Raw genomic sequence first — 12,174 nt, forward strand, 5'->3', positions numbered from 1 at the left:
CAATACAATTAGTTATGTTAGAACTCCTATTTTTGCATGGTTTTCCAGTGTGCACAGGCCCGATTTTCTGCTGTGTGTTGTTTTATGTGTACAGAAGTAATCATGTCATTCAAACAAATAACTTCTTTCATGATTATCCACGTGCATGGAGTACCATACTTACTGAGCATTGTGGGTTCACAATAATGAAGCCTACTATTTCATTCTAATATTTATGATGGGTAAATGTTTTTCCAGGTTTTTGCATCCCTCACCAGACAAGGTCAGTAATTTCACTTCTGATTAAAGTGTTTGCTTTTGTGTAGGACATCACACACTACAAAACACACTTATGTGTAAGACAACACACATCAGAAAAAATGTTTCATCATTAATAGGATTTTGAAAACTAGGGCCCATGTAGCAGTGACAAGATCCGCTGAAAGTTCACTGAATGAACTTGAATCACACATTATCTCAGGTTAAATCAATGAGTAAATTGAAGATATCCATGCAAGTGTTCTATTGGTAGATAAGATAAAATAAATATATTAACGGGTATTTTTTAAATATAGAAATTGATATTTCATGTGTTTTCCAGCAACAAAATGAAGAGGACTACATATAAGCAGTGTCAATAGCACCACCTACTGAACATTGTAATGAGAGGAAGTTTACATGTTTTATCGAAGTCTATTCTACATCATGCTTGAGCATGAAAAAAAGCTTTCTAAAATACTTTAAATGATTTAAGAATATTGTAAAATCTAGACTAAATCTTCATATTTACCCTAGCCAACTAGGCTTTGTTCTGTTGCCCCTGATATTTTCTTATAAACATTTCATAATAGCAAATTGGTGAAACTAAGGAGAAAAAATGGTACTCTGGTCTATAGAACTTTATGACCAATCGAAATATTTTTCAAATAATGAAAATTTTTGCAGGATATGAACATGTCTTTTGAGAAGACAAACCATCTTTCACACTTTTTGGAAAACTACAGTGATTGTATATAAAAGTTTGGGAAAAAAACTACAAAAATGGTCTGTTTTAAGAGGCAGGCTATGCCAAGAATAAGCATTTCAAACTTGAACTGTAACTGTAAGTACAAGATTAATAAATACACTAAAAAGCAAAGGTGCACACACACACACACCCTCATTTTGTCCCTTTCAAAGTCTTGATATCTGTCAGGCACCCTACCAGGGTGAACCTAACATGAATTTGAATATTTCTATATAAAAGCATGATCAAAATTAATAATATTTTATTCAAATTCTACTGATCTAGCTTAATCAATAGCTTGTTTCTATCAATATAATCAAAAGGTTCATGAAAATCCACAAAGGCAGTATTTTCCTGTGGGACTGTTTTATACACTTATCACATAAGCCAATCCCAAACCATGATCAATTGTTGGAATTCCTGCTCCAAGCCTTGCCTGTTCCTCTGCAAGCTGTTATTGATGACCCAGTTCTCTATTTATTAGACAGATGCTTTGCATAAATTTTAGCTAAAATGTGAAATTGGACTAATCAATTATTGTTTGCTGGGTGGTTACAATCACCTTTTTTGTACATTGGGATTACTGTACTTGTATTCCAACCCCGGTAAAGTTAGCCATAGAAATTAATGTTATTAAAGATTTTAGCCAAAAGAGGCTTCCACTGGATGACATTAGCTTTTAATAAATCACCAGCAACATAATGTTCTCCAGGGGCTCAATTTCTTTTAAAGAGATAAAGGGTTAGAGCATAGTATCACACAAGTTTTGAATTAATTGGAAAAATTAACTGGAGTGGGATGAGGAGCAAACAATCTACTACAATGGTTCTCCAATTCCTCTCTGGACACTCTAGCTTCTAAGATGTTATCTTTACCCATTTACCAGCTTCCATAACAATGTTGTACCTTTAGAAACAGAATAAAAATGAATGTATGATATATAGTTTTGATGCTTCCGAGGAAAATAATTATAGAAAAATGTAAACAATGTGGTAACCATTAAGAAGTTAACTGTTTATACTGATAACTGTTGAAAAGAAAATGGGAACTCAATTAATTATCCTTTATCTGATTTCTGCATTAACTGTTGTTTTTTTGGTTTATTCTAAATATTAGTTCTAGTTAGATTTTATTGTTTTCAAGATTGTAATAGTTTTTTAAAAAGTCTATAGCAGTGAGGAGTGTCAAAGAGTTGTATGATATCATGCCTTCTTGTGCTTTAGAAGTTTATATTCCCTTTGCTTTCTAAGCATTTACATAATTACCCATAGGACACAATTATATTTTGCTCTTTGCCAAATTCCTAACTATATAAATGCTGTTCTACATTACATGCCAAATCAGTGGCTGTTATTTATTAGTAACTTGAACTTAACGTAGAGGTGTCCTTCCTTAAATCTTACGAGAATTGTATTTTCAGACTTTGTAAAATTCTGACAGTGTAGCTTTACAATAAAGTACTATTAAGGAGCCTCAGTGGTGCAGTAGTTAGAGTGCAGTTCTGCAAGCTACTCCTACTGCAATTTGGCAGATCGAATCCCACTAGGTTCAAAGGTGACTCAGCCTTCCATCCTTCCAAGGTGGGTAAAATGAGGACCCAAATTGTTGGGGCAATATGCTGACTCTGTAAAACGCTTTGAGAGGGCTATAAAGCACTATGAAGTAGTATATAAGTCTAAGTGCTTGCTATTACCTCATCTGGTTGTGATTTTTCTCTGCCCCATCAGGCTAATGCCAATCTTTCAAGTCTGAAAGTACAATTTTCCCCTGCCCCCTTTTCCTTTATAGCTTGAGAAAATAGGAAGGCTCTCTTCTGAGTCTCTTGCCCTCCCTCCCTCACTACCTAGTTGCACACTATGCTGCTTTTATCTGAGTTTTCCCTTGGGTAGCACCTTTTTGCTCAGTCTTCCAAGGTCTTCTCCACATACCATTCCACAGATCGATTCAAATACATAAAGACAACATGGCAATAGCTACTAACAAAATGACATTATTTCTTCTCCAGTTTATTAGCAAAATGGTTTGACTGAAATGTATACAAAATAAGACATACCAAATGAAAATTACTAAGAGTACACTTAAGATAGCTAAACATAAATTATCATTTAGGTATGACGAGTCATATACTACTTTTAATATTACCTATCTTTCTTCAACAGCTCTTCCAGGTAGATTGCATTGGCATGATATGCAGTCAGCATGTTTAATGGTCTCTGGTATTTTTGGTAGTATAAACGAGAAGCTTCAATATAATGCTTCCGCCATGCCCGGTAATATCCTCTCCAGTATTCATCAGGACTTAAATTCTCATTGTGAGGAAAAGGAGCATTTTTGCTTTGGGATGCCTCTTCTGTAAGTTCAGTCTTGATGGAGTGAATGGAGTGGTATTGGTCATGCTTGATCTGTTTACTCTGTTTCACATTTCCTTTCATCTTCTTTTGGACCAAACTAGTCTCTTGCTTTTGTTTAAGGGTAGGACTGAACTGCTTAGGATGTATCTGGTCTGTTGACAGTATATTATTCTCTCTTTGCTGCATATCTGAAGAGGTCTTGATGCAGGATTGATTCTCTTGGCTACATATGGATGATTCAGAACTGCAAGAACTACTATCGTCATGAGATTCCCCAGCCAATATCCCAACTGTTGCTTCCACATACTTACTGGATTCCGTTCCTACTGAATCTAAAGAATCTAACTGTTTATCTTGGTTTCTGGGATTTACGTAAGTTCGTATAATCTCTACATCTCTCTCCAATCCTTCCTTAATGAAATATTCATAATCCTCAATAAAATCAACCATGCTCCATATGCAGACAGAATCCTGATTCTTAAAAGAAGACAGGCATGGGATTTTAGGAAGCATGTTCTTTAAACTTTCTTTGTCTACCTGTTCGTTATTATGCACAGCAGTTTCACAATCAGATTCCAATTGGTATTTTTCCAATGAGATATTGTCATGTTTATTTCTATTCATTATTTTTTTAGCATGCTCTGTTCTATTTTTAAGAAGCTTCTTTTGTTTGAAAACTTGTTTTGGCTTGGCTACTGGAGAATTGTCAGAAACAATAGTCTCTGTACTAGCACTTATTGTTGGGGGTTGGCTTGTCTCTTCTGGCCTTTTAGCTGGCAACAGACATGTATGAGGAGATGCATTGGGATATGGCACAGCAGTGACTTCTACATGCCCTCCTTCAAAATGTTCCAATAGCTCTGGTGGCAAAATTTCTTCAAGGAAAAAAAAAAACAAAATCAGCGACTGAATCAGGTGACTGAATCAACTGATAACATACCATAACTTCAATGTTTAAATTATTTAAAATCTATGTTTTTATTTTTCAGACTCCACTATAAAAAATCAGGATCTGGAAACACAAAACTTAAAATGAAGAATGTTTTAAATACAAGACATAGCAGACATATTTTTAATTGTTACAAGTATTCATTTTAAAAGGAGGAAAGATAAACAAAAGCATTACTTGAAATTAAATGATTGTACACGGTGCTTTAGAACAAATACAATGAAATCTCAAAAGTGCAGGCTAATGAATTTGGGTATCTTTTCTTCTGACACCCATAGGAAAATATTCTCCATCTTTCAGTAAGTGTAGCCAGCTGCTAAACGTAACTTAAAATTTCTCTCTACCTTGTTTTAAACCATTTTCAAACATACTTTTAGTAGGTAAAGTGAACCAAGGCAAAATGTTCAGTGTTCATGATAAGGAATGATATTCACATTTAATTATTTGCAATATGCACTGAAGTTCATGTGAAATGTATAACTCCGGTAATTCCTCCTTTCAAAAAAAAACCTTTAATTAAATATTAGGATTCTGAGTAAGACTATGAATACATAATTAATAGTACAATAGTACACAATTACTGTCTAAATGTGATCCTCTCTGGGACACCATTTTCAAAGGCACTTAAATTCAAAAAATTATGATCATCTACAAGAGTCATTCTTACCTGGTAAGGAAAGAAGCTGAAGATTACATTTTTGTGCAATTTTCATCATCATATTTTCTTCCTCTCCACGACAACAGTATGTCACAGCTAATCCTAAAGTTCCTACAGTAAAGCAGAGATTAAGATCAGTTGGACAAAACCGTTGGTCCATTTTGCTTCTACAAAATAGAATGGTAAAGAGTATTTACCAAAGCGTCCAGCTCTACCAATCCGATGCAGATATGTTTCCCAATCCAAAGGCACATCTAAGTTAACAACCAGATTCACCTTCTCAGCATCAATTCCACGGGAAGTCTGAAAGAAAAGAAACAGCAACGTGTTTGTTGAATAGAAGTTAAGCCAAGCAAATTAGAGAACTTATCTTCTTAGACTTCTTTTTCCATGTTACAATGTCATAAAGGAAAAACACTGCAGATTCTTAATGGCTTGGGTTAAATGCAAGTGCTCAAGTTCAAAAAGAGTTTCCTTAATTCAGTTGTTAGTCTTGTATTAAGTAATTTTATTATATATATAAAACTAATTAGAACTAACCAAATCTGTTGAAATTAACACTCTGCAATGAAACTGCTTCAGCTTAGCCATAGCATCAAGTCGCTGATTCTGATTCATACTGCCTAGAAAAACAAAGATAAATAAATAGGGAAAAAGCAAAGTGAAGGAAATACATGAACTGAATTCTTAAGAAAACTGGCTAACCTCAAACTTGAAGAAAGCAGTAACATGTTAGTCATCAGCAAATTTAAATAAATTTATACTTAACTGTCAGCAAGAACTTTTTGGCAAGAATGCTGAGAGCAGAATTTAATTTATAACAGTTAAAGTATGCCTTAGAAATGAACCTAGTAAGAATATACAAATTTGTTAGATGGGACTCAGGCTCACGGACTCCCAGTTCTAGTAATGATTCCTTAACCAGTAGATTTCTATTTCACAATGGGATTTCCAGTCACTGGGTTCAACACTTTGCATATGCTCAAATCTGCAGCCATCTCAGGAACAGACATTCCAGGAATAGTGGGAGGAGCACAAGAAGGCAAATGGGATTACAACTAGAAAACACAATACTCAACAAAATAACACATCTACAAGCTTACCTGAAATACACTCAGCAGGAAAACCTTTGGATGACAATATATCAGCCAAGTGTTGAGCTCTTTAAGACAGAAAAATAAAAAACATCAGAAAGATACTTCTATATATACATGTATGCGTTGATTCTTCTGTCGTAACAGTTTTATTTGCCAGTTAAACAAATGGCTTCTTCCATAAAATAGCAGAAACAAAATAGCTACTTCCATAAAACCGTATTGCTTTTTATGAAGATATAACACTGTGAACATTTTTCCTCTCGTAGCTTAATCTGCTCTATTAATAATAAATTCTTGATTTTTAAAATTCATTAAAAGGAGGTGGATTTTTTAAAAAAATTAAGAGTTTTTTAGAAAAGAATATCAATTCTTCTGCAAAATCTTGTGGTTAGATTTTAGTGATCAAACATCTCAGTTCTATAAATTAATGGGCTCAGCAGTCTTAACTATATACTGGCTGTAGATGCTTTGAAAATGATTGGAAGGCATGCCTTCACCACACAATCTCTATGCTACTTATTGAAACAGGTCTGAAAAAATGTGGGTTGCTTTACTGAATAGGAGAGATACTATGCAGAGTTGAGGGTCAAAACATTTATCCCGGACATTTTTTAAGCAATTCTCTAATCCTTTTCTCTTACCTCAACATTATATGCATTTGACATTCACTTAATGCATGTGACTACCAACCCCCACTCCCCCCCAAAAAATTTTTGTTTGAACTTTTCCAGATTTAAAAACAAAACAAAATTCAGAATACCGGCTATGTAGATTTGAGAAAACCAAGGCCTGGTTGAATGGTATTTTCCTGAAGAGCTCCTGTAAATGCTCAGCTTTCTCCTCAAAGGTCTTATGAGGTAATGGGTAAGAATTCACTACTTTGTAGTACTGCTTCAATCCTAACCAAAACAGAATAGGCTTACGTATCATAGGGAAAATTAAAAAATGTCTTGAGAAGGATTCAAATTTAACAATTAATATATTTGCATCACAATATGTGGTTGTAGTATTACTACATAAAACAGCTACAAGAATATCTAACCTATATAATGCACATTTAATCATAAATTCCATAAATACTGAATATTTGTGCAAAACTGAAAAAAAAAGCCTCATTTACCGAGGAGACTTGGATCAGTAGAATTCAGCTTCACAAATGTGGGTTCTCTCATGTATTTAGCCAAAGTATTAGCTAAGGATTCAGGATAGGTGGCTGAAACTGCCAACATCTGCTTATTGGCTGGTAGAGAAGAATAAATCCAACTAAGATGTAAAAAAAAAACACCATTCATAAGAGATATTTTGGACCAATTAATGGGGACGGGTCTGCATACATACACACATTAATTCAATTACTTCAAATACCAATAAGCCATACTGTATGGATTATACAATATGGATCATTCATATGGATGATTATATGAATAGCCAGTACAACAAACAAAAATTAAGATAATAGTAAACATAAAAGTTTCACATCAAACGCTATTATGATTGCTGATTCAAGTAAAGATCTTCAGAACAAAATACTAACGTAGACCAGCGGGTACTAAAAAAATTTTTAAAAATTGAGGAATGACTCTAATGCACCTAGATTTTACCAATCCTGGTAAGCAAAACAAAGACTCCCCAAATAACGTGCTTAGAGATAGTATTGATAAAGGTGGTCATTCATATTCTTAAACTTTGGCACCAGCTCCCCCAAAAGACAATAACCCCAAGCATATATAACATTTTTTATATCTTTGGCTACCTTATTGACAGGGTGCTATTATGTCTAAGAACTAAGAAAATACCTCAATGTGAGATAAAGAGGACTGTGAACTAAAAGGCAAGTTTATTTGATAATGGCTCCCACATTGTGGAAAAAAGATACATGGCTCTAATCCTTTTCGCATCTGAAAGTTCTTTATGTTTCTTTGTTAACTACACAAAAATATTTTTAGGCGTTATTAAAATTATTTTTTTCAGTTTACAAATACTGAAAAATCAATGAAGAAATCCCTAGGCCACAGAACTTCTGCATTTCCAGGATTGTATTCCCACATTTGTTCAAAGCCTATTCATGAATTTCTCAGACCATTATATTTATGCAAACCTTACACATTAAAAAAAGTAATCATAGGTAACTATACTTACTTTACTTGTTCCTGGAAGCTGCCTTCTTCCAGAAGCTTGTCTGCTTCATCAAGGATGAAAAGACGAATGCTGGATGTATTCAAATAGTCCAGATCTATAAGTTGTTTAATGCGACCTTGAGGAAAAACAGAAGCAAAAAGGAAGAGGCACTACCATGTAAATCTATACAAATCAATGAAATACATAGGTAGAAAGTCCTTGTTTAACAACCACAATTTAAACTAGCAACTTGATCATTAATTGAAGTGTTCGATCTTATTTCAGAGCTTTTCTTTATACACATGTGAAGGTTGTAAATGCAAGGATTAATCACAAAGTTACATTTTCATCACAACTATAGTGGTGAATGTCACTAAACAAGTAAGTTGCTAAACAAGAGCTAGCTGTACTGTCTCCAGAATAATGTCTACAATATTTTTATTCATTCCTTCACTAGGCTTATACATCAACTTTTCACCAGATATTCAACACAACATAAAGTATATTACATTCCTTCTCCAAGTTTTCCCCAAAATAATAATCTTGGGTCATACGACAAGTGATAGCAACTAAGTAGCATAACAACTTTCCACTGTTAAAGAATGGAGTTGAACTTGTGTGTACTAGTCCAAGAAAACATATTAGGTTGCCCTAATTATTTTTTAATCTAAGTATTGTTTTCTATAATATGTGAATATTAAAAGTTTTTGTTATTTCATAGAGATAGCATCTGCTAGTTATCCAGCACATGAAATAATGGGATTAAAACATCTCAGATGGAATGTTTCCTTACCGGGAGAGCCTACAGCTATATGACACTTTTTAAGTCTCATTTTATCTTGATTTACAGGAGTTCCTCCAATGAAGACATGACATTCCAAACCTTCCATTTTGATCCCAATAGTTGTAATTACTGCATGTATCTGCACAGCAATCTCTCGGGTAGGTGCCAAGACTAGAATCTGAAACAAATATTAATTCTATAATTAACAGTGAAAAACCAACTGAAATTGAAATTATCTACTCAGACCAGCCAATAAATATAATTAAATACTTGGAAAAAATAAAACTAAAAGCAAAGTATCCTCCACATCATATCAAGTTCAACCCTCTGCTGATTCCATAGATTTATCCACACTGCTTTCTTGGCAACAGAGACAACAACTTGTCTTCTTTTTAACATTTCTTCTACTTCTCAATCTAGCCATTCTAAAATTTTGGTCCATCTAGGTTTTTGAGATAATCCAAGAACTCACCCCAAACACAAACAATCTAGAATAATAATTCTCAAATTATAAGAGATCACATAATCAGTGACTGATTCAATTAACTGCACTTATACAGTCAACTAGAAGCAGACAGGAATTTTACACACAAATACCGATATTACAAATATACTTCTAAACAGCAGCATGTACAATAGCAATATCACTACAGCTGATTGCTGTGTTTGCTTTTGAGATGAAACACTGTTTGAATTTAAACACTACTGCTCTTACCTGAGTCACTGAGTTTTCCAAGATAAGGGAGTCAAGTGCGATAGTAGAAAACACACAGGTTTTACCTGTGCCTGATTTTGCTTGCACAATAAGGTCTAAAAGCCAAAGAAAAGTACATGTCAGAAAGCATTAACTTTTGAAAGTCTGAACACAAAGGTTACTGTATATAAATTAGGACAGTGCTCCTTCATCAGTTTTTGAGGCTGGGACTACAACTAAGATTCATTGAAAGATTAAACTGTATCAGTTTTCTTTAATAAGAAATCCTACTAATCTTTTTGTCACATTCAAGTAGTCCTCAACTTACAACCATTTGTTTAGTAACCAACTAAAACAGCACTGAAAAAGTGTTTTATGAGTTTTTCACACTGTTGCAGCATCCCACAGTCATGTGATCAAAATTCAGACAGTAGGCAATTGGCATGTATTTACAGTGGTTGCAGTGTCCAGGAGTCACGTGATCACATTTTGCAACCTTTTGACAAATAAAATCAATGTGGAAGCCAGATGCACTTAACCATATTACTAACTTAATAACTGCAGTGATTCACTTAACTGTAGCAAGAAATGTCATAAAATGGGGTAAAACTCACTTCACAACTATCTCGCATAACAATGGAAACTCTGCTCAAAGTGGTTGTAAGCCAAGGCCTACCTGTATCACCAACTGCACTGGAATTTCTGGAGGCCACCAGAGATGTTACTTTCTCTTGAATTCATTTGGGCGCACAAGAAAACAGTAACAGCACCTCCTCCACCAACGTATTAGACTGCATTTAATTCCAACCAGTTATTCTTAAAGTGATAAGTAAAAGTCTATGGAGATTCTCAGTCATCCAGGTCATGGTTGTCCCAAAGGTGCTTTTTTCAAGTGGACTTTGTTTTTCCTTGAAGATGTTTCACTTCTCATCCAAGAAGCTTCTTCAGCTCTGACTGGATGGTGGGGAATGGAAGGATTTATAAATGTATATTTATTGTATAATTTATATATTTATTGATATCAATTGTAATTACATTAGAATAATATATAATTTATATAAATCTATAAATCCTTTCATTCCCCACCATTCAGTCAGAGCTGAAGAAGCTTCTTGGATGAGAAGCGAAATGTCTTCAAGGAAAAACAAGAAAGTCCAGCTGCCTCTTCAAAAAAGCACCTTTGGTTCAAAGTGAGAGGCTTTCTTGATACAGCCTGCAAAAAGACGCGTGGATTTCTTCCAAAACTTTTCACATTTCCTAAATATTTTCCATCACGCCAACGGACGATGGAATACGGACCCACCCCGGGCAGATTTACACCGCAGCACCACTGTAGCCCGAGGCCTCCCCTTGCTACACCCCTATTTCTGCAGCTCCCCCAACCCCGCCTCACCTAAACCGCAACGGCCTAGCGGAATAGCTTTGAGCTGCACCGGAGAAGGCCTTAGGAAGCCGGCCGCTTTCAGCCCTTCCAGAACCGGGGCTGAAAGAAGCAGCGACCTGAAATCTTCGGGCCCTTCCTGGAGAAGTACATCCCGGGTACGCAGCCACGACTCCCCCATCGTAGGCAAAGGGTCCGGCGCATCCATCTTGGACTGTGAGCCGTCCAACATCTCGCGAGAATTCAAGCCGGCGTTGGAAATAAAAGACGCCAGTCGTCGCTAGGTTGCTATAAGACGCGCGCGCCGACCGAACAGGAGAGACGGAAGCGATCACTGTTACGCTCAAAGAAAATGAGCGAAACGCTGGGGGTGGGGGTGGTAATGGAAATGATGATGGACCACTCAAGGAGGGTGAAACCATTAAGCGCCTTTGGAAGTGGAGCATCGAATGAGGGCTCAGCGAGGAAGGCTTAACGAAGGCAGGACTGTGAGATGAACGAGGATGGGTATCGAATTAGAAGATACGATGCGCGAAATTGATGTTCCACCGCAATTACTAATAAACCCATTCTGACACAAAGATTAAGTTTCCTTCCAGCTGGTCTCGATTCCCAGAGACACCATAGATACGCCGGTGTTTACTGTGCAACCAGATATAAGATACAATATACAAAATGTGGGCTCCCCCCCCCCGCCCCGTTCTCTGTTTAATTTGCCCCACTGGGATTTCCTGGTCTATCATCGAGCACGAACTGCTTGGCTTTTCGAGGTCACCTGTAATTGACCAAAGGCTCCACATTTTCCTTATCTCTACTATCTCGTTTCAAAAATGGACTTGAGTAGGGAATTCATTCAGGCAAAAGTAATGGCTGCAGATAATTTAATAATCCGCATCACTGATTCGAAGTGCGAGAAGCTCACCGGAAAATAGACATTGTCATTAACTTTATTACTGAGAAGAGTTTTGTTTTGTTTTTTAAATAAACAATACTTAAATTCCCTGTTGCTGGAACTAACTTTAGTAAAGCTACAAATGTATATGTATGCATACCTGGTGTATATAAATCACAACAATTATTTATAAATACACACATACACACATATCACATACACACACATATATATAGAGAGAGATTCATTTGGTGGCTCCATTTCT

General features: G+C 35.6%; 1 protein-coding gene across 1 annotated transcript; it reads right to left on the minus strand.

Annotated features, from left to right (window-relative positions):
• Positions 1-2,973: 2,973 nt before the first annotated feature.
• DDX20 (DEAD-box helicase 20) lies at positions 2,974-11,372 on the minus strand. The gene is made up of 11 exons (XM_026713008.2): positions 11,030-11,372; positions 9,658-9,752; positions 8,952-9,120; positions 8,180-8,294; positions 7,161-7,303; positions 6,801-6,939; positions 6,047-6,105; positions 5,484-5,566; positions 5,141-5,246; positions 4,953-5,054; positions 2,974-4,211 (listed from the first exon to the last, which is right to left on the minus strand). Exons 1-11 carry the CDS (start codon positions 11,247-11,249, stop codon positions 3,124-3,126), a joined length of 2,319 nt encoding a protein of 772 aa, XP_026568793.2. The 5' UTR covers positions 11,250-11,372; the 3' UTR covers positions 2,974-3,123.
• Between the last annotated feature and the right edge of the window lie 802 nt (positions 11,373-12,174).

The sequence above is a fragment of the Pseudonaja textilis genome, chromosome 3 (assembly GCF_049901715.1).
Source record: "Pseudonaja textilis isolate UNSWEBS1 chromosome 3, rPseTex1.2, whole genome shotgun sequence".
In the NCBI taxonomy this organism is placed as follows: Eukaryota; Metazoa; Chordata; class Lepidosauria; order Squamata; family Elapidae; genus Pseudonaja; species Pseudonaja textilis.

What these genes read in the sequence shown, in the direction of transcription:
- DDX20 (XM_026713008.2), bottom strand. Translation starts at nt 11,249, where the DNA reads ATGTTGGACGGCTCACAGTCCAAGATGGATGCGCCGGACCCTTTGCCT. An exon ending in TATAGCTGTAGGCTCTCCCG is followed by an intron (nt 8,295 to 8,951) that starts GTAAGGAAACAT and finishes TTTTTCCTCAAG; the next exon opens with GTCGCATTAAACAACTTATA. An exon ending in TCCTGCTGAGTGTATTTCAG is followed by an intron (nt 5,567 to 6,046) that starts GTAAGCTTGTAG and finishes TTGTTTTTCTAG; the next exon opens with GCAGTATGAATCAGAATCAG.